At 39.9% G+C, this 24,044-nt stretch overlaps 1 protein-coding gene across 6 annotated transcripts in view; it reads right to left on the bottom strand.

Annotated features, from left to right (window-relative positions):
- DNM3 (dynamin 3) overlaps positions 1 to 24,044 on the bottom strand; it is a 628,097-nt gene that overhangs the window by 498,362 nt on the left and 105,691 nt on the right. For all 6 annotated transcript variants that reach the window (XM_005690651.3, XM_005690650.3, XM_005690649.3 and 3 more), the window contains exon 2: positions 18,316 to 18,389. In XM_005690651.3, the coding sequence (XP_005690708.1) occupies positions 18,316 to 18,389 (74 nt within the window). The remainder of the gene's footprint in view (positions 1 to 18,315; positions 18,390 to 24,044) is intronic.

The following is a 24,044-nucleotide window of genomic DNA, read 5'->3' as shown; positions in this document are numbered from 1 at the left end:
AGGATAATATATTAATATCAGTAAATGTCCTTTATAATTATGTGAGTAAAACAAAGTGTGGGCTTCCCTGGTGGCTCAGATGGTAAGGAATCCACCTGAAATGCGGTAGATCTGGGTTCGACCCCTGAGTTGGGAAGATCCCCTGGAGGAGGGCATGGCAACCCACTCCAGTATTCTTGCCTGGAAGAGTCCCCATGGACAGAAGAGCCCTGCGGGCTGAAGTCCCTGGGGTCACAAACAGTTGGACATGACTAGGTGACTAAGCACAGCACACAAAATGAAGCATGGTTACTATAGGTAAGAACGACATGCTTCATGCACAGGTCTCTACCTTTGAGGAGCAAACATTATAGAAGTATGCACACAGTTATACCAGTTAATGATACACCAAGATGAATTCCATGACAGAAGTCTAAATGTGAAGATGGGGCAACCCAAGGAAAGGACTGGCCAAATTTTCCAATGAAGAATGTTCCCCAAGTCCAGCCTCTAAATCACTCATATCCACTATTCTGTCTCACTTGGTAGTTGCAATATGTAGACCTTCTTTAGTCAGATAACTTCTTAGCCCATAGTTTTCCCTCTGCTATTACACTATCCACCAAGTATTTAACAGAGTGATTATTTTCATCACACTATTCTTTTAGTATAGGGAATGGGTTTTATATATATATGTATATATACATAACTAGATCTGATAGATAGAGTGCCTGATGAACTATGGAATGAGGTTCGTGACATTGTACAGGACACAGGGATCAAAACCATCCCCATGGAAAAGAAATGCAAAAAAGCAAAATGGCTGTCTGGAGAGGCCTTACAAATAGCTGTGAAAAGAAGAGAACTGAAAATCAAAGGAGAAAAGGAAAGATATAAGCATCTGAATGCAGAGTTCCAAAGGATAGCAAGGAGAGATAAGAAAGCCTTCCTCAGCGATAAATGCAAAGAAATAGAGGACAATACAGAATGGGAAAGACTAGAGATCTCTTCAAGAAAACTAGAGATACCAAGGGAACATTCAAGCAAAGATGGGCTCAATAAAGGACAGAAATGGTCTGAACCTAACAGAAGCAGAAGATATTAAGAAGAGGTGGCAAGAATACACAAAAGAACTGTACAACAAAGATCTTCACGACCCAGATTATCACGATGGTGTGATCACTCACCTAGAGCCAGACATCCTGGAATGTGACATCAAGTGGGCCTTAGAAAGCATCACTATGAACAAAGCTAGTGGAGGTGATGGAATTCCAGTTGAACTATTTCAGATCCAGAAAGATGATGCTGTGAAAGTGCTGCACTCAATATGTCAGCAAATTTGGAAAACTGAACAGTGGCCACAGGACTGGAAAAGGTCAGTTTTCATTCCAATCCCATAGAAAGGCAATGCCAAAGAATGCTCAAACTACTGTGCAACTGCACTCATCTCACATGCTAGTGAAGTAATGCTCAAAATTCTCCAAGCCAGGCTCAGCAATACATGAACCATGAACTTCCAGATGTTCATGCTGGTTTTAGAAGAGGCAAAGGAACCAGAGATCAAATTGCCAACATCTGCTGGATCATGGAAAAAGCAAGAGAGCTCCAGAAAAACATCTATTTTTGCTTTATTGACTATGCCAAGGCCTTTGACTATGTGGATCACAATAAACTGTGGAAAATTCTGAAAGAAATGGGAATACCAGACCACCTAACCTGCCTCTTGAGAAACCTGTATGCAGGTCAGGAAGGAACAGTTAGAACTGGACATGGAACAACAGACTGGTTCCAAATAGGAAAACGAGTAAGTCAAGGCTGTATATTGTCACCCTGCTTATTTAACTTATATGCAGAGTACATCATGAGAAACGCTGGGCTGGAGGAAGCACAAGCTGGAATCAAGATTGCTGGGAGAAATATCAATAACCTCAGATATGCAGATGACACCACCCTTTTGGTAGAAAGTGAAGAAGAACTAAAGAGCCTCTTGATGAAAGTGAAAGAGGAGAGTGAAAAAGTTGGCTTAAAGCTTAACATCCAGAAAACTAAGATCACGGCATCAGGTCCCATCACTTCATGGGAAATAGATGGGGAAACAGTGGGAAGAGTCGCTGACTTTATTTTTCTGAGCTCCAAAATCACTGCAGATGGTGATTGCAACCATGAAATTAAAAGACATTTACTCCTTGGAAGGAAAGTTATGACGAACCTAGATAGCATATTCAAAAGCAGAGACATTACTTTGCCAACAAAGTCCATCTAGTCAAGGCAATGGTTTTTCCAGTGGTCATGTATGGATGTGAGAGTTGGACTATAAAGAAAGCTGAGCATTGAAGAATTGATGCTTTTGAACTGTGGTGTTGGAGAAGACTCTTGAGAGTCCCTTGGACTGCAAGGATCCCTTGGACTGCAAGGAGATCCAACCAGTCCGTCCTAAGGAGCTCAGTCCTGGGTGTTCATTGGAAGGACCTGATGTTGAAGCTGAAACTCCAATACTTTGACCATCTGATATGAAGAGGTGACTCATCTGAAAAGACGCTGATGCTGGGAAAGATTGAGGGCAGGAGGAGAAGGGAACAACAGAGGATGAGATGGTTGGATGGCATCACCGATTCAATGGACATGGGTTTAGGTAGAGTCCGGGAGTTGGTGATGAACAGGGAAGCCTGGCATGCTGTAGTTCATGGGGTCACAAAGACTCGGACATAACTGTGCGACTGAACTGGAAATATTGAAACAACCAAACCAGATTCAAAGGAGGTCTGGCTGAAATTCCTAAGCAGTACTAACTGCCTTATTTCCCCCTCAAAAAGTGTGTAAGAACACTGAAAGAGAACCATTTGGCCTCAATATGAAATAGTTTATAAATCTGGAGATATTTCAATATAGCCCTACCTTACACACATTACAGTCTCTGCATCTCTATCCATTTAACAAGAATGTTCTTCCACCAAGGACTTTTGGAAGTTCATTTATTATAATCTGTCCAATATTCATGGAATAATAACCCAGTGCATCCTCCAGAAAAGTGAAATCCTTTGATCCTTTCTATACCAGTGATCAAACTTCTTGGAAAACCTAAGATCCCCTCTTGTCGAACTCCCCCACTAAATATTTCTAATTTATTTTTGATAGTTACATTTTCCAGAGTTAAGATTATGTGCTTGATAACTATGTGACATTCCATGGGGTCCATAGGAATTCCTGGGCTCATGAGAAATCAAGGAGGAGGACCCCAGCTCCAAGGGATGAGTGGAGATTTCACCTGGATGGTTTTTATATTTCTACATTTACACCTGGAAGGAAAGTCAGCTATATTAACAACAAAACTTGGAGATCTTAGAAACTTAACCTCTGCTGGTCTTTGAAGATCCTGCCTGAAGTTCTTAAAATACCAGGGCCAAGTGTACTGGTGTCTGAGCTAGATGCCCAGGCATCAGGAGGAGGCTACAGTTTAGCATGCCTATTACATTCAAAGCAGGGTGCTTATTCTTATAGAAAGACTCCATGACCAAAAATTTGGACAACTTTTTAAAGAACAAGAGGCAATTCCTCAACAGAAAGATCCTGCTATATGGACGAAGGAAAGGTATCTAGAAAAAGAAATGATAACAGCTGTTAAAATAAATAGATGAAACTGTTATAAGTGTTCCTCAAAGTGTAGTTCTTTAAAATGCAGAACCCTGAGCCCTACCCCAGACCTACTGAATCAAAACCTCTGAGAGTGATGCTCAGGAATCCACATGCTATTTTATGCACATTAAAATTTAAGAGTAACTATATTCAAGGGATGTTAACTGTGAATCTGCACTATATGTGGTAACCTGTACATTATATAGAAAGCAATAGGGAACCAGCACTGGAGTAGAACAAGGTCAAAACTATAGTTAAGAAATAATGTTTTCCATGTGGTTAACCTGTTATAATGAAAAACAATAAACATTTCACCCTCTGCAAAAACAGACTATTTTATTGTACAGTATCCAGTTTAATTAAACTCAAATATTTAAATGCAAAACAAAATGACAGGTAGTTTTACAATATTTTCAAAGTTGTTATTCAAAATGGTACTTGAATATTTCCATTAAGTATGTGTCAGTCTAATTTATGAAACTAGAAAACAAGTCCTGGCCACTGTATATAAATCAGGATTTAAAGTCTAACTAATGTACAAACGTCTTTAAAACATCTCAGCTGTGTAAAGTTGACATTTTTCTCTAGAATTAATGATTCCCTGGCTATTGAAGTAGGAAGCCATCTTCTCAAATGCCCTTTGGCTCCGTTCCACCAGGACTCATAGTGCTCTCCATGCTGGCCCATCACTCAGAGCACAGTGATGCTCCACCGTCACAAACCTTCCTGCTGCCTGAACTAAGTGTCTCCACCTCACCCTGTTATTTATCTGGTGCCTTGAAAACAAATTACTTGATTTCTGTCACTGAGGATCTTTAAAAAACAGTTGTTTATAGCAACTCTAATCAAGGACCCAAAATACTGAATAATAATAATTCTCTGATAAATTGTAAGTAGTCTTAGGCAGTTTTAAAACATAGGCATGTTATAAAGTGTTAAATCAAATTCTTATGAACTATTATATTTGACACACGGAAGCAGCAAGGAAATCTTCCACAAAAGAAAGAATGCTTCAGTAATTTGAACAATTACCTTTAATGAATCCAGCTGGAAATTTTCTGATTTTAAATACCTTTCTTTCTCACACTGATGTTATTGAAACAAAGGAGAGTGAAGGATTATAACATTTAGAGAATAAGGACTGTAGTAACATTTAGAGAAATATTTAATGGAAAAGTTCTCCAGGAGACAAAAATCACTTGTCCTTAACCATAACCTACAGGCTTTATTTATATACATCCTTAACAATAACTTTTAATGCAGAGAATGATCTGGAGTCTGATGTCTTTAAAAAAAAAAAAAAAACCTCTCCTTCAGGGGGAATATTAAACTCCAAACGGATCACTTCTTAGAGCAGTGATACTTTCAATATACTCAGTAGTTCACTCAGACATAAATGACAGTCCGACATGCTATTTAACCAGTAAACAATGAGCTCAGGTGTTGAAAAGAAGGAAACCAGTGGTATGCTGGTAAATAGTTAACAGTTGGCTCGCTGGTGCGGGAAGTTCTGATTTGTAGCATTTGCCCTTTTCTTGGCTCAGACGGTAAAGAATTCACCTGCAATGAGGGAAACCTGAGTTTGATCCCTGGGTTGGGAAGATCCCCAAGGATGGCATGGCAACCCATTCCAGTATTCTTGCCTGGAGAATCCCCATGGACAGAGGAGCCTGGCAGGCTACAGTCCATGGGGTCGCAAAGAGTTGGACACAGCTGAGCAACTAAGAACTAAGCACAGCACAGTACCATAAATATTCCCACCATGACCAAATTCAGGTTACCACCATGATGTCACTGATGATAGAGATGGGAACATAGGTACACACCCTGATCTAGGGAGCTGGCATAACCCAGATCCTGCTTGGGACTGGAGGAAGGCCTCAGGTACTGAAAACAGTATTGTCTTTTGAATATCTGCTCCCTACTGCCTTGCTCTTGTTACTGCAGACCTCACCTGACACCTTGCTGATGCTTTGTCCAACTCTGATCCTCCGAAGCCATGCCTTCAGGTATACTTTTCTCTGAAACTCAAACTACCATAACTTTATCACTTACAAATGTTTACAGAGATGGTGATTTTCCTCTCCTTTCTCATAACACTTAGTGATTTCTTGGAATGCCCTCTGTGCTAAATACTAACTGTCCTAAAACAAATCACATAGAATAAGGCATAATGCCTTTAACTAATTTTTGGCTTGGTTTAGCAACTAACATAATAGCAGGTGGAGATAAGCAGTTAAATATTCCTGTATGGGCATTATGTTGGAAATTAAACAATAATTATGAATTAACCAAACAATTTCTATATTTATTATTCACATATTTCTATTTCTTAACATTAAAATGCCTGATAAAAATATAAAGTGTGTCCTGAAAATATAATTCAAGCACGTCAAGTTTCTTATCTTAAAACTGCAATATTAACTATGTCAACAAGATATTATACTAATAACAATCCCCACTCCTACCAACAGTGTAGCTTTGGACAAATAACTTAACCTTGCTGGGGCTCTTTTTCTAAAATAGGAATCATGATATCAATCTCAGAATATTCTTGTAAAAATTAAATAAAGCATCTTCAAAGTATATAGTGCTGATACATAATTAACATTCAAAAGTGAGAGTAAATTGTTAGTTTTCTCCACAGTCACTGTCCTGGCCTAGCAATTCTTTTATAAAAGTTTCTAGTTATGGCAGGAAAGCCTCTGTACCAGAACACTAAGTATCCTCATGGTTTTTAATATTTCCCATTTGCATGACACCCAGGTCTCAGTACCCAGCACAACCAGAGTCTCAAGTCTAACCTTGCCCAGGTTCTAACTGCCCATGGCTGCTGTCTCTAAACCCCTGAGGTGAAGATATAACCCTTTGTAATAAACAACATTAGCAGCCCTTCTGGTTTTTGGAAACAGAAACCAAAATGCATCACTAGTGGTAGTTTTTATTTACTTATTTTTAATTGGAGGATAATTGCTTTATAATGTTGTCTTGGTTTCTGCCATACAAGAATCAGCCATAAGTATACATATGTCCCCTACCTCTTGAACCTCCCTCCCACCATCCAATCCCTCCTCTCTCTCTAGGTCATCACAGAGTACCTGGTTGAGTTCACTGTGTTATATAGCAACTTCCTATTAACTATCTATTTTACATATGGTAATTTATATGTTTCGGTGTTACTCTTTCAATTTGTCCAAACCTCTCCTTCCCCCGCTAGCTGCTACTTCTGCTAAGTCGCTTCAGTCATGTCCAACTCTGTGCAACCCCATAGACGGCAGCCCACTAGGCTCCTCTGTCCCTGGGATTCTCCAGACAAGAATACTGGAGTTGGTTGCCATTTCCTTCTCCAATGCATGAAAGTGAAAAGTGAAAGTGAAGTTATGCCCTACTCTTAGCGACCCCATGGCTAGCTAACAGAAGTCAAAAGACAGAGAATGTTACTCAATTTTTTTATTCTGACTAGTACAGCTTTCACTTGATAACACTATAACATCTACAAGATAAATGTGTATAGAAACAAATGTAAATAACCTAAGTAAATTAGTGAAAATATTGCAAGTACAGTAAAAGAATTAAGTTACTATAATCAAATAAATATAGAAATCTATAAAAGTAAGACCCTTGAAGTAGGAAATGGCAACCCGCTCCAGGATTCTGGCCTGGAAAATTCCATGGACAGAGGAACCTGGCAGGCTGTAGCACATGGGGTCACAAAAAGTCAGACACAGCTGAGCAACTGAGCATACATAGCACACACAAGGTGAACATATCTGAGTATTCTAAAAGATCATCTCAATAAATGCCAAAATGAACTCAATAAAATTATATACCTATTTTTTTTAATCTTTTAAAATTTAGGAATAAAGTAGTTCCTTATCAGGAACCATTAAATAGTATTTGATAGTTAAATAGAAACTATTAAATAGTATTAAAAGGCAAAACAAATAGCAAACAGCATATGCATAATTTAACACAAGAGGCATTTTCATCAAACTAGGAGCACAACCTGGTTCTGTAATGGGGCATTAAAGAGAAATTAATGATATACTGGTGGAAATAAAAAGATAAACTAATCATTATCAGCAAATACTTTGTCTCCTACTTCTAGAGAAAATGAAGTCATCAAAGGAGGACTCTGCAGTAAGTACAGACTTACCTGCAGTTTCCCCCACATTTTCCTCTTTCCATTTGGTAGGAATAGAAGAGGTATCCCTTCATGCTTGCCAAGAGTACAGGAATTATCCTCGCCTAGTTTTCAGTCCCAGAATCACTCTATCATTTCTTTCTGTTACTTTCAATGGCACCTACTTTAAGGCTCTAATCCTCCTATCATGTTCCCTTTCAAGGTCCCAGTCCACAGGACACTACCCAACCAGCTTTCTTCCTGTTTCAGCAACACTGACCCTCCTTACCCCACCTCCTGCTACCCTTCTTCACTCATTCCACCTCCATTCCTACTGGCCTCTGTTAAACTCCAAACAAACAAACAAACAGCTCCGACCTTAGAATTACCTAACTTCCCTATGCCTACACAAATACCATCATGGCTTGAAGTCTCACTTTTTTCATCGTCTAACCTTCTGTTTGTTTGGCCTTTTTTTGGCACTTGCTGCTGGTTTCTCTCTAAGAACACAAACTCCATGATGACAAGGGTATTTGTCTGATATACAGGAATGACTCAATAAACACTGGTTGAATGAATGCATCTAAGTAGTATTTATGGAACTTATCCCAGTTAGGATCTGAAGGCACAAGCAAATTCCATGAACAGTGACATATATATTCCCTTCTTTCTTTTTGTCATTTCGTTAGACTTCCGTGAAGCCAAGCCTATAGTCATACTCCAGACTTCCCTATGAACAGTGTGCCTTTAGGGTAAAAAAAAAAAAAAAGAGGTGGCAGTTCTCAGCTGGCATCAGCTAGAGTACTGCAGTGAAAAAGTCTCATTTTGAGGTTCCTGAAGGATTGTGGGGACAGTAAGTTTTCCATGAGGGGTAAATTTCTAGTCTACTTCACAAGAAGAGAGAGGAGAGGAATGAGGTATGATCCTCACTGATTAACAGGAAGTAGTAAAAGAACGATCAGGGGCTTAGAAGGGACAAGATTGAGAGACTATTGACAAAAGGCTATAAGGAAGAAGCACATGATGTCCCTCCTGAAAAGAGTCCAACGTGTAAGAACATCTTTCCCTGTCAAAACTCAACAAAAAGCCCCCACTGCAACAAAGCTCATTAACATTCTGGTCAATAAGTCTCTTTTCTCAGCCATGTCAGTATTTGCATGATAAGTACTTGCTGAATAAATTAAGAAATGCAAATGAAATTACTATATAACTAAAATACCTAAGAGACTCAATTAAAAATATTTTAATCTGTCAAATGTAGAATAAGATGCTTAATTTAAAAATTAAAATTAAAAAAAATAGCAGCTTTTACTTAGATCAGCAATGAGTTAGAAAATATAATGGAATAAAACCATATTCAAACTACAAGAACAACAAAATAAATATAAATATCCTAACTAGAAAAGGATAGATGCTATATTTTTAGAATTTTACTAAAATAAAATTTAAGTAAATGAAGGGCTTCCCTGGTGGCTCTGATGGTAAAGCATCTGCCTGCAATGCGGGAGACTGGGGTTCGACTCCTGGAGAGGGAAGTTCCCCTAGAGAAGGAAATGGCAATCCACTCCAGCATTCTTGCCTGGAAAATCCCATGGACGGAGGTCCATCGGGTCGCAAAGAGTCGGACACGACTGAGTGACTTCACTTCAATTAAGTAAATGAAAGGATATAGCATAGTCCCTGTATTGGAAAAAATAATGAGTATTTTGAAGATACTGATTATTGTCATGGCAGGTGGGAGGGAGCCTCAAGAGGAAGGAGATATATGTATACTTACAGCTGGTTCACATTGTTGTCCCGTAGAAACTAACAGAACATTGCAATACAATTATACTCTAATTAAAAAAATTAATTATTCTCTAAATAACTCTATTGAAGCTAAAATAATTCTAGTGGCAATAATTTTGTCTTTATAAAATTATTCTAAACCTTGACACAACAGGAAAGAACCCATAAAAAATGGGGGGAGGACTATATCCCTGATAGATATTAAAGCAAATTATAAACCCGCTAAACATAAAACACTGTGGGGACTTCCCTGGCAGTCCAGTGGTTAAGACTCTGCATTTCCACTACAGGGGACCTAGGCCGGGGAACAAAGAGTCCACATGCTGCGTGGTGCAACACTGTAGTGTTGGCACAATGAAACTAATTAGATAGTCAGAAATAGGTTGCAATAAGAATAGAATATAAGATAAAGGAGACTGGGAAAAAATTATTTCTTCATACACGAAAATAAATTTCAGAACTAAGTGTTTAAAAAATATTTATGTATGGAAAGGAAAAATTATGCTAACTATTTACTTTTTGTTAAACATAAATGTTTACATTAATAGCCAAAAAGAGTAAACCTTCTATATTTTAAAAATGATATAACCAGACTATAAATCACCAGAGAGGCAGAGACTTTGGTTAGCCATTGCTATATTTCCAGAACTTCAAATAATATCTGGTACATTGTAGATTTATAAGCAATTTACTTTTTCCAAATGACATCATTTGAGTCCATTCCTTTGGATTAGACTTGGACTTTTTTTACATTAAAAAAGGGGTTAAAATATCTACAATTTTTATCAAAAAGTCAGCTGAATTGTGATTTACCTGCTCAAAGAGTCATGTCCAACTGTTTGAGACCCCATGGACTGTAGTCTGCCAGGCTCCTCTGCTCATGGGATTTTCCAAGCAAGAATATGGAATTGGGTTGTCATTTCCCACTCCAGGGTCTTCCCAACCCAAGGATCAAACCTACATCTTTTGAGTCTTCTGCATTGGCAGAAAAATTCTTTACCACTGCATCACCTGAAACTGAAGTCGCTCAGTCGTGTCCGACTCTTTGCGACCCCATGGACTGTAGCCCAGCAAGCTCCTCTGTCCATGGGATTCTCCAGGCAAGAACACTGGAGTGGGTTGCCATTTCCTCCTCCAGGGGATCTTCCCGACTCAGGAATCGAACACAGGTCTCCCGCATTGCAGGCAGACACTTTAACCTCTGAGCCACCTGGGAAAGCCTGAATTGATATAGGGATTGCATTCAATCTACTGATCAAATTATAAAGTATTGCCATCTTACCATTAATTCTTTCAATCAGTGAACATGGGATATTTTTCAAATTATCTAAATAATAGTTTGTAGTTTTCAGAGTATAAATTTTGCTCTTCTTTTGTTAAATACATTCCTAAGTAGTGTATCTTTTGATACTATTGTATAGAGAATTATTTTCTTACTTTAATTTTTTGATTGTGCATTGCAAGTATATAAAAATAGTTAATTTTTGTATCTTTATCTTGTGTCCTCTAACCTTGCAAAGCTAATTTATTAGTTCTAATAGTTTTTTACTGATTTCCTTAAGAATTTCTATGTACTTGATTATATCATCTGCAAATAGAGATAATTTTACTCTATCCTTTCCAATATGAATGCTTTTTATTTTTTCTCTTGCCCAACTGCCCTAGCTAGAACTTCCAGTACAACACTAAGTAGAAATGACAATAGTGGATATCCTTGTGTTCCCAGTCTTAAAGGAAAAGCATTCAATCTTTTACCATTAAGCACGATGTTAGCTGTGAGTTTTTCATACATGTCCTTGAGGAAGTTCCTTTGTATTCCTAATTTGACAAGTGTTCCATGACAGGGTGTAGGTTTCCTTTAGTGCTTTTTTCTAAGCTTATTGAGATGATCCTGTAACTTCTGTGTTCATTCAATTGATGTGATATAATACATTACTCGATTTTCATATATTAAATCAATCTTGCAATGCTGGGATAAAACAAACCAATTCTCACATTCACATAGAATTTTAAAAGATTCAGGATAGCCAAAGCAATCTTGAAAAGGAAGAACAAAGTAGAAAAATTCATTCTCAGTTTGAAAACTTAATACAAAGTAAAGGTAATTAAGAAAGAATGAGGACTTTCCTGCTGGTCCAGGGGTTAAGAATTCACCTGCCAAAGCAGGTGACATGGTTTAATCTCTGCTCCGAGAAGAATCCATCTACAGACGGGGAAACTAAGCCCATGTGCCACAACTACTGAAGCCTGAACACTCTGGAGCCCATGCTCTGCAACAAGAGAAGCCACCACAATGAGATGCCCATGCACTGCAACTAAAGAGAAGCCCTCCCTTGCCACAACTAGAGATAGCTTGCATGCAGCAACAAAGACCCAGGGCATCCGAAAATAAATAAATTTTTTGAAAAAGGAGAGTATGTTACAGGCACAAATAGAGAGATATAGATCAACTGAATAGACTTGAAAGTCCAGAAATAAACCCATGTATTTATGGCAAATTGATTTTCAACAAAGGTGCAAAAAAAAATACAATGGAGAAAGAATAGTCTTTTCAACAAATGATGCTGAGACAATATACCTGCAGAAAATGAAGTTGAGTTCTTACTTTGTACAATATATAAAAATTAACTCAAAATGGATCAAAGGCCTAAGTGTAAAAACAAAACTATAAAATTATTAGAAGAAAACATAAGGGTAAATCTCCACGACTTTGGTTTTTACTAATTATGAGACATGAACACTACAAGCGCTTCAATCTTAAACATTCAAAGAAATTGCTGGGAAAAGTAGCAAAATCCTCAAAAAGATATGGGGAAAGATAAAAATAGCCAATTCACAAAGGAAGAAATACAAATACCAAATAAATACACACACACACAAAATTCCACATCATTGGTTCTGTTCAGTTCAGTTGCTCAGTCGTGTCTGACTCTTTGCGACCCCATGAACCACAGCATGCCAGGCCTCCCTGTCCATCACTAACTCCCGGAGTCCACCCAAACTCATGTTCATCAAGTCGGTGATGCCATCCAACCATCTCATACTCTGTCGTCCCCTTCTCCTCCTGCCTTCAATCCCTTCCAGCATCAGGGTCTTTTCAAATGAGTCATTTCTTCACATCAGGTGGCCAAAGTATTAGAGTCTCAGCTTCAACATCAGTCCTTCCAGTGAACACTCATGACTGATCTCCTTTAGGATAGACTGGTTGTATCTCCTTGCAGTCCAAGAGACTCTCAAGAGTCTTCTCCAACACCACAGTTCAAAAGCATCAATTCTTCGGCACTCAGCTTTCTTCACAGTCCAACTTTCACATCCATATATGATTACTGGAAAAACCACAGCCTTGACTAGACGGACATTTGTTGGCAAAGTAATGTCTCTGCTTTTTAATATGCTATCTAGGCTGGTCATAATTTTCCTTCATTGGTTACAGAGAAACAAAAAAATGAAAACAAAGCTCATTTGCCTATCAAATTATTATGGTGTTGAGAGGGGCAAAACAGTACATTAGATACAAATTCATATATAGATATAGATACAAATACACCTGTGTTGTGTGTGTATACTTAGTCACTCAGTCATGTCCAACTCTGTGACCCACTGGACTGTAGCCCCCCAGGCTCCTCTGTCCCTGGGCATTCTCCAGGCAAGAATACTGGAGCGAGTTGCCATGCCCTCCTCCAGCAGATCTTCCCAACCCAGGGATCGAATAACACACACACCATTCATATTGATAAATGGAATACTATGTGCCATATCAGTAAACAAAGGATGTCACAGTCATCAGCGATTGGCAGCCACCACCAGAGGGTGGACAGATGAGCCCTGAGGAAACTCGGGATGTGAAAACACAAGATATTGGCCCCAGATAGCTGAGGTGCATGTCAAAGAAATGATTTCATTGAGCCCAGATCTTCCCATACATAGAAAAGCCCTAAATTCCTTAAACTTCAGATATCTAGTTTCCTTTTATTAACAGTAGTCTTTGTTCCTTCTGCTGCTAAGTCACTTCAGTGGTGTCTGACTCTGTGCAACCCCATAGACGGCAGCCCACTAGGCTCCCCCATCCCTGGGATTCTCCAGGCAAGAACACTAGAGTGGGTTGCCATTTCCTTCTCCAATGCATGAAAGTGAAAAGTGAAAGGGAAGTCGCTCAGTGGTGTGCAACTCTTCGCGACCCCATGGACTGCAGCCTACCAGGCTCCTCCATCCATGGGATTTTCCAGGCAAGAGTACTGGAGTGGGGTGCCATTGCCTTCTCCGTTGTTCCTTCTACCTGCCCTCTGTTGCAAAATTCCTATGTATCATAGCTTCCCCCTTTCCTCGTTGGAGTAGTTATCTCAGGGATACTTGAAATGCCGTCTCTTAAGCTTGAAATTGGAAAAATTCCCACAAAAATAAACATAACTTGTGGAGCTCTACACCAAGGTCATATGTGTGGAGCCCTGTACCAAGGTCACAGAACAAAAATCTCTGGAACTCCCAGCACCATAGGAACTGTTGCCCTGAGCCTCAGAATCTAAACCAGCAGTTACCTGATCCTATATGTTGGGTAAAATACTCACCCTATTACCTATCTTATAGCAAACTAACCAATCATCAAATGCCACCCTTTCAGTAGGAATTTTTTCTGTCCTCGGGCTATAAAAACTGGCTAATACCCCATGAAAAGGGTTGGCTCTCCCTTGAGCTGGCCTGCTGTTCTAACAGTGTCTCCCACTCTAATAAACTTTATTCTTCCCTCATTCTGCCTCAAGTTTGGAAATTCTTTTTCATCCCACTCACACACAAAGACAGCGTTCAACTGTTAGGTTGCGTGTGCATGTTGTTTTTTTTCAGTCAACGACATGCATATTCAATGCGATCTTGGCAAGGCAGCAGAGAACAGCGGCATGAATACGTTCAGTTCAGTTTTTCAGTCCTGTCCAACTCTCTGCAACTCCATGGACTGCAGCACACCAGGCTACCCTTTCCATCAACAACTCCCGGAGCTTACTCAAACTCATGTCTATAGACATGAGTTGGTAATGCCATCCAACCGTCTCATACTCTGTCATTCCCTTAACTCACAGCTTCAAATTTTCTCAGCATCAGGGTCTTTTTCAATGAGTCAGTTCTTTGCATCAGCTGGCCAAAGTATTGAAGTTTTAGCTTCAGCATCATCCTTCCAATGAATATTCAGGACTGATTTCCTTTAGAATGGACTGGTTGGATCTCCTTGCAGTCTAAGAAACTCTCAAGAGTCTATTCCAACACCACAGTTCAAAACCATCAATTCTTCTGTGCTCAGCTTTCTTTATATTCCAACTCTCACATCCATACATGATCACAGGAAAAATCATACCTTTGACTAGATGGACCTTTGTTGGCAAAGTAATGTCTCTGCTTTTCAATATGCTATCTAGGTTGATCACAGCTTTTCTTCCAAGGAGCAAATGTCTTTTAATTTCAAGTCTGCAGGCACCATCTGCAGTGACTTCGGAACCCCAAGAAATAAAGTCTGACACTGTTTCCACTGTTTCCCCATCTATTTGCCATGAAGTGATGGGACCAGATGCCATGATCTTCGTTTTCTGAATGTTGAGCTTTAAGCCAACTTTTTCACTCTCCTCTTTCACTTTCATCAACAGGCTTTTTAGTTCCTCTTCACTTTCTGCCATAAGGGTGGTGTCATCTGCATATCTGAAGTTATTGATGTTTCTCCTGGCAATTGTGCTTCTTCCAGCCCAGCCTTTCTCCTGATGTACTCTGCATATAAGTTAAATAAGCAGGGTGACAACCTACAGCCTTGACGTACTCCTTTTCCTATTTGGAACCAGTCTGTTGTTCCATGTCCAGTTCTAACTGTTGCTTCCTGACCTGCATACAGGTTTCTCAGGAGGCAGGTCAGGTGGTTTGGTATTCCCATCTCTTTAAGAATTTTCTACAGTTTGTTGTGATCCACAGAAAGGCTTTGGCATAGTCAATAAAGCAAAACTAGATGTTTTTCTGGAACTCTCTTGTTTCTTTGATGATCCAGCAGATGTTGGCAATTTGATTTCTGGTTCCTCTGCCTTTTCTAAATCCAGCTTGAACATCTGGAAGTTCATGGTTCATGAACTGCAGAAGCCTGTCTTGGAGAATTTCGAGCATTACTTTACTAGCATGTGAGATGAGTGCAATTGTGCCATAGTTTGAGCATTCTTTGGCATTGCCCTTCTTTGGGATTGGAATGAAAACCGACCTTTTCCAGTCCTGTGGCCACTGCTGAGTTTTGCAAATTTGCTGACATATTGAGTGCAGTACTTTCACAGTATCATCTTTTACGATTTGGAATACCTCAACTGGAATTCTATCACCTCCACTAGCTTTATTCATAGTGAGGCTTCCTAAGTGATGCCCACTTGACTTCCCATTCTAGGATGTCTGGCTTTAGGTAAGGGATCACATCATCATGGTTCTCTGGGTCATGAAGATCTTTTTTGTATAGTTCTTCTGTGTATTCTTGCCACCTCTTCTTAATATATTTTGCTTCTGTTAGGTCTACCATTTCAGTCTTTATTGTGCCCATCTTTGCATGAAATGTTCCCTTGGTGTCTCTAATTTTCTTGAAGAGATCTCTAGTCTTTCCCATTCTATTGTTTTCCTCTATTTCTTTGCCTTGATCACTGAGGAAGGCCTTCTCATCTCTCCTTGCTATTCTTTGGAACCGTAGCATGAAGCAAGATCTTAGTTCCCTGCCCGGGAATTGAACCTCAGTAGCCTGGATGAAAATCAGGAATCCTAGCCACCAAACCAGCAAGGGCTAACAGCTACAAGGTGTTTTTCCCTATATCTTTGCCCCCAGTAAAAAATGCATGTATCACAGAGACAGAAACTGTAAATGCAAGTAAAACATTTATTATTAGAGACACAGCACAACAAGTGGGTGAGCACACAGAAAAACAACCTGTTTAGTTGAGATAGAGGCAAGGCAGAGATGCACACTTAGAGAAAGGGTGGGCGTCCCCCCTGGTGAGGAGGAGCGCAGTAAAGAGGCTGTTGGTCATTTCTATAAGGCAGTTTTTCCAGGTCTTTGTCTTCACTCAGGCCACATATCTGGTTCCTTTTACCACATGTGACATAACCTGGGACCCTCCCCTGGGGTGTGTATACACCCCTCAGTCAAGATGAATCTCGAAGTGAAGGCTTCTGAGAAAAGCAAGACTCATTACGGCCTGAAATTATCCTCTGACTTCTTATTTCAGGGAGACTTTATGCAAATGTGTAATGTCTCCCTTATCCTGTCACCCTGATTATTTAACTTATATGCAGAGTACATCATGCGAAATGCCGGGCTGGATGAGGCACAAGCTGGTATCAAGATTGCTGGGAGAAATATCAATAATCTCAGATATGCAGATGACACCACCCTTATGGGAGAAAGAAGAGCCTCTTGATTAAAGTGAAAGAGGAGAGTGGAAAAGCTGGCTTAAAGCTCAACATTCAGAAAACTAAGATCATGGCATCTGGCCCCATCACTTCATGGAAAATAGATGGGAAAACAATGGAAACAGTGATAGACTTTATTTCTTGCGGTTCCAAAATCACTGCAGATGGTGACTGCAGCCATGTATTAAAAGACACTTGCTACTTGGATGAAAAGCTATGACCATCCTAGAAAGCATATTAAAAAACAGAGACATTACTTTGCCGACAAAGGTCCATCTAGTCAAAGGTATGATTTTTCCTGTGATCATGTATGGATGTGAGAGTTGGACTATAAAGAAAGCTGAGCAACAAGGAACTGATGCTTTTGAACATGGTGTTGGAGAAGACTCTTGAGAGTCCCTCGGACTGTAAGGAGATCCAACCATTTAATCCTAAAGGAAATCAGTCCTGAATATTCATTGGAAGGTCTGATGCTGAAGCTGAAGCTCCAATACTTAGACCACCTGATGCGAAGAACTGACTCACTGGAAAGGACTTTGATGCTGGAAAATTGAAAGCGTGAGGAGAAGGGGACAACAGAGGATCAGATGGTTGGATGGCATTGCTGACCTGATGGACATGAGTTTGAGCAAACTCCAGGAGTTGGTGATGGACAGGGAAGCCTGGTATGCTGTAGTCCATGAGGTTGCAAAGAGTCAGACATGGCTGAGCAGCTGAGGAACCTAACTGAACTGAACTCCTTTATCTTTTTTCTCAGAAGGGTCTTTGCCTCTCTTTGTCTTTGCCATGATTATTCCCTTGAGGTGTTAACAAGAGACAAAGACTGGCTATTTACCTTGTTTCTGCTGTTATATCCATCTTCTTCAAGAGCAAATGGGAGGCTGGTGTAAATTCCTCAAATGGAGTCTTCCTATCTCTTGTCTTAGAAATTGCAAAGAGGAAGCTGGCTGATTGTGAATTTCCAACCTGGAGCTCGCCTATCTCTTGACTCAGAAAACGCAAGAGGTGGCTGGCTGACTGGAAATGTCCAACCTGGATCCTGTCTATCTCTTAACCTCAGATGGATATTAAATTACATTTAAAAAATTCTCAGACACACACACACACACATAGGCACAGGAAGAAAGCATACCAAAGAGGTATTAGAAGTTATGCCACACTGTAAAATTACAGATATATTACAATGAGAATAAATGTAATAAAAGGAATTGAAATGTAATAAAAAGAATTTTAAAAGCAATGAAAAAGGGAGTGTTCTAGAGAAACATATCGGCAGCTAATGGTCACCAAAACATTCCTGCTGCTACGACCCAAAACCCAGCAACGAGAAAATAGGTACCACAGATACAGTCATCCATGTAGCAATCATCCTTTTCCGTTACCTGCTTTGGAAGTAATCAGCTGCAGCACTAGAGGCCTTCTAGTTACAATGCCTGACCCTCGAGGGAGAAAGTCCCTAAGAAAAAAAGAAAAAGAAAGAATAGATTAAGGCATTTAAAGGAATTCTTATCACTGATCAAATTACAAATCAAGATCCATAATTTTCAACCTTTCAATGCAAGACCCATTTTATAAAAGAGGTATTTGCAAAACAAAAATGGAGGAGTGGGTAAGGGTCCTTATACTGAATATTAATACACATGCATTATTATACTGACCTCACTGGAATATGTAATTCACTCATTTAGCTGGGATTAATTCATAAAAATTTGCCTTAGACTACTGTGTATTGTCAATTATTTTTTATTTTCAGAGACCATACATTTAGAAAAACACCTGATGTGGAAGTTAATCCTTAAACTCTTTGGTAATTAAAAAATTACCATCGCTTCATCCACCTTTCAGACTAATATTCACACCATCAAATACTGCCCATTTTAAGAGGCAATAAAGGCACACTAAACTGTATTTTCAAATACCTAAAATTTCTCTCCAACACAGTCACACAAAATATGGGATTCAGTTCAGTTCAGTCGCTCAGTCACGTCCGACTCTTTGCGACCCCATGAACCGCAGCACACCAGGCCTCCCTATCCATCACCAACTACCGGAGTGTACCCAAACCCATGTCCATTGAGTCGGTGATGCCATACAACCATCTCATCCTCTGTTGTTCCCGTCTCCTCCTGCCCTTCCCTTCTCCTCCTGCCCTCAATCTTTTCCAGCATCAGGGTCTTCTCAAAGGAGTTAGTTCTTTGTATCAGATGGCCAAAGTATTGAAGTTTCAGCTTCAACATCAGTCCTTCCAATGAACAGTCAGGACTAATCTCCTTTAGGATGGATTAAGTGGAGATAAATGTTGGGTATGTAAGAAGTAACAGCATAAAAAATACTGTAATTTGATTTTTTTTGTTTTCATTCCTGATAGGAGCTTATTAAAACAGAGATTTTTTTTCAAATAAACATTTTCTTTCAAATGGCATGCTAATATGCCCTAGATCAATAAAACTACAGCAAAGAGAGTATTTTATAATTACATCTACACTGCCACATAACTCAGTACAGATTCTGCAATGTTAAAGAGAAATCATAAACATATCTATAACACTGCTTTTAAAAACACTTAGAATGCTTCACAACTTTTAGAAGAGTCATAATTTTAAAAATCACAAAATTCCATTCAAAATAAATTTCAGACTCAATAGCAATGGTTCCCATAAAGTAGCTCCAGGACCACCAGAAAGTATTTTGACCACAGACACCAAGGATCCATCTGGGGAAGAAGCAGCATCGAGACTCTTTAACAAGCACCAGGGGACTGATGTTTACCATGGCTGGAGAACCACTGGCCTCACGATAGGAAATGTTCCTGAACGATCTAGTGGGTAATAACAGCGTGGGATCTCGTCAAGAAAATCAGACATACCAAGGTAACATTTCATGCAAAGATGGGCACAATAAAGGGCAGAAATGGTAGGGACCTAAAGGAAGCAGAAGATATTAAGCAGAGGTAGCAAGAATACACAGAAGAAATATACAAAAAAGATCTTCATGACCCAGATAATCACAGTGGTGTGATCACTCACCTAGAGCCAGACATCCTGGAATGCAAAGTCAAGTGGGCCTTACCAGCATCACTATGAATAAAGCTAGTGGAGGTGATGGACTTCTAGTTGAGGTATTTCAATTCAAAAAAGATGATGCTGTGAAAGTGCTGCACTCAATATGTCAGCAAATTTGGAAAACTCAGCAGTGGCCACAGGACTGGAAAAGGTCAGTTTTCATTCCAATCTCAAAGAAAGGTAATGCCAAAGAAGGCTCAAACTACTGCACAATTGCACTCATCTCACATGCTTAAAGTAATCCTCAAAATTCTCCAAGCCAGGCTTCAACAGTGTGTGAACTGTGAACTTCCAGATGTTCAAGCTGGATTTAGAAAAGGCAGAGGAACCAGAGATCAAATTGCCAACATGTACTGGATCATGGAAAAAGCAAGAGAGTTCCAGAAAAACATCTATTTCTGCTTTATTGACTATGCCAAAGCCTTTGACTATGTGGATCACAACAAACTGTAGAAAATTCTTAAAGAGATGGGACTACCAGACCACCTGACCTGCCTCCTGAAAAATCTGTATGCAAGTCAAGAAGCAACAGTTAGAACTGGACATGGAATTTTAGAAAGATGGTAGCGATAACCCTGTATGCAAGACAGCAAAAGAGACACAGATGTATAGAGTCTTTTGGACTCTGTGGGAGAGGGAGAGGGTGGGATGATTTGGGAGAATGGCATTGAAACGTGTATAATATTATATAAGAAATGAATCACCAGTCTAGGTTCAATGCAGGATACAGGATGCTTGGGGCTGGTGCACTGGGATGACCCAGAGGGATGGTATAGGGCAGGAGGTGGGAGGGGGGTTCAGGATTGGGAACACGTGTACACCCGTGGCGGATTCATGTGGATGTATGGCAAAACCAATACAGTATTGTAAAGTAAAATAAAGTTAAAAAAAAAAATAACTGGACATGGAACAACAGACTGGTTCCAAATAGGGAAAGGAGTACATCAAAGCTGTACATTGTTACCCTGTTTATTTAATTTATATGCACAATACATCATGAGAAATGCTGGGATGGATTAAGTACAAACTGGAATCAAGATTGCCAGGGGAACTATCAATATCCTCAGATGTGCAGGTGATACCAACCTTATGGCAGAAAGTGAAGAAGAACTAAAGAGCCTCTTGATGAAAGTGAGAGAGGAGAGTGAAAAAGTTGACTTAAAGCTCAACATTCAGAAAACTAAGTTCATGGCATCTGGTCCCATCACTTCATGGGAAATAGATGGGGAAACAAAGGAAACAGTGACAGACGTTATTTTGGGGGCTCCAAAATCACTGCAGATGGTGACTGCAGCCATGAAATTAAAAGATGCTTGCTCCTTGGAAGAAAAGCTATGACCAACCTAGACAGCATATTAAAAAGCAGAGACATTACTTTGCCAACAAAGGTCCATCTAATCAAAGCTGTGGTTTTTCCAGTAGTCATGTATGGATATAGGAGTTGAACTATAAAGAAAGCTGAGTGCTGAAGAATTGATGCTTTTGAACTGTGGTGTTGGAGAAGACTCTTGAAGGTCCCTTGGACTGCAAAGAGATCAAAACAGTCCATCCTTAAGATCAGTCCTGAATGTTCATTGGAAGGACTGATACTGAGGCTGAACCTCCAATACTTTGGCCACCTGATGAGGAGAACTGACTGATTTGAAAAGACCCTGATGCTGGGAAATATTGAAGGCGGGAGGAGAAGGGGACCTCAGAGGATGAGATGGTTGGATGGCATCACCGACTTGACACACATGAGCTTGAGTAAACTCTGGGAGTTGGTGATGGACAGGGAGGCCTAGTGTGCTGTAGTCGATGGGGTCGCAGAAGTCAGACACGACTGAGTGACTGAACTGAATTGAATGGCATGGAATTACTATCAGTTTCATAGGAAAGCTGGCAGAACACAGCTTCAACACAGATGGGATTTCAGTAAAGAACAGCTTATACAACCAGTAAAGGTCAGTGAGAAGGCTGCAAAACCCAAGGCTTTAGCTCCACTGATACTTTAAAACAGGGCATTACAGAGATAAAATTGAGCAAAATTTTCTCCACTTACAACTAATTTATTTTGCAAGCACTAGTATAAATTCTAACAGCCTCTTAGGTAGGTTAATGAAATTACTCCTTGACTCCAAAGGCTAAGTTTCATTTCGAATGTCATTGATGTGACTAAAATAGAGAATAGTGAAATTACAGATTTGTTTTACTCTTTAAAAAAAATCTACCAGAATAAATAATATTATTTACTTATCAAAAAATTCACTGAAAAACTAAGAACTCCTAGAGAGATGCTGTGGCCATGGGTCTGTACTGTCTGTGTATGAAATCTAATAGGAAGAGACATGCATGCACGTAGAAAACCATTTAGAAGGGATCAGATAAAATACATTAGAGTTCAGAAAAGAGAGATTAAAACTCTTTTAAAAACATTTTAGTCAGTTCAGTTCAGTCACTAAGTCATGTCCAAGTCTCTGAGACCCCACAGATTGCAGCACACCAGGCTTCCCTGACTATCAGCAACTCCCAGAGCTTACTCAAACTCCTGTCCATCAAGTCGGTGATGCCATCGAACTATCTCATCCTCTGTCATCCCCTTCTCCTGCCTTCAATCCTTCCCATCATCAATGTTTTTTCCAGCAAGTCAGTTTTCGGCATCAGGTGGCCAAAGTATTGGAGTTTCAGCTTCAGCATCATCCTTCCAATAAATATTCAGGACTGATCTCCTTTAGGATGGACTGGTTGGATCTCTTTGCAGTCCAGGGGACTCTCAAGAGTCTTCTCCAACACCACAGTTCAAAAGCATCAATTCTTCGGTGCTCAGCTTTCTTTATAGTCCAACTCTCACATCCATACATGGCTACTGGAAAAACCACAGCTTTGACTAGATGGACCTTTGTTGGCAAAGTAATATCTCTGCTTTTTAATATGCTGTCTAGGTGGGTCGCTTACTCCTTGGAAGGAAAGTTATGACCAACCTAGATAGCATATTTAAAAGCAGAGATATTACTTTGTCAACAAAGGTCCGTCTAGTCAAGTCTATGCTTTTTCCAGTGGTCCTGTATGGCTGTGAGAGCTGGACTATAAAGAAAGCTGAGCACTGAAGAATTGATGCTTTTGAACTGTGGTATTGGAGAAGACTCTTGAGAGTCCCTTGGACTACAAAGAGATCCAACCAGTCCATCCTAAAGGAGATCAGTCCTGGGTGTTCACTGGAAGGACTGATGTTGAAGCTGAAACTCCAATACTTTGGCCACTGATGCGAAGAGCTGACTCACTGGAAAAGACCTTGATACTGGGAAAGATTGAGGACAGGAGGAGAAGGGGAAGACAAAGGATAAGATGACCTTTGTGATCTTTTGGATGGCATCACCAACTCGATGGACATGGGTTTGGGTGGACTCCAGGAGTTGGTGATGGACAGGGAGGCCTGGCGTGCTGCGGTTCATGGGTTCGCAAAGAGTCAGACATGACTGAGCGACTGAAGTGAACTGACTAGGTTGGTCATAGCTTTTCTTCCAAGGAGAAAATGTCTTTTAATTTCACGGCTGCAGTCACCATCTGCAGTGATTTTGGAACCCCAACAAAGTCAGTCACTGTTTCCATCATCTATTTGCCATGAAGTGTTGGGACCATATGCTATGATCTTAGTTTGCTGAATATTGAATTTTAAGGCAACTTTTTCAGTCTCCTCTTTCACTTTCATCAAGAGGCTCTTTAGTTCTTCATCAGTTTCTGCCATAAGGGTGGTGTCATGCACATATCTGAGGTTATTGATATTTCTCCCAGCAATCTTAATTCTAGCCTGTGGGTCATCCAGCCTGGCATTTCATACGATGTACTCTGCACATAAGTTAAGTAAGCAGGGTGACAATATACAGCTTTGACCTTCTCCTTTCCCTATTTGGAACCAGTCTGTTATTCCATGTCCAGTTCTAACTGTTGCTTCTTGACCTGCATACAGATTTCTCAGGAGGCAGGTCAGGTGGTCTGATATTCCCACCTCTTTAAGAATTTTCTAGTTTGTTGTGATCCACACAGTCAAAGGCTTTAGCATAGTCAACAAA

The sequence above is a fragment of the Capra hircus genome, chromosome 16 (assembly GCF_001704415.2).
Source record: "Capra hircus breed San Clemente chromosome 16, ASM170441v1, whole genome shotgun sequence".
Lineage (NCBI taxonomy): Eukaryota > Metazoa > Chordata > Mammalia > Artiodactyla > Bovidae > Capra > Capra hircus.
Note: the sequence above shows the minus strand (reverse complement) of the source record. Positions and strands in the feature narration are given on the sequence as shown.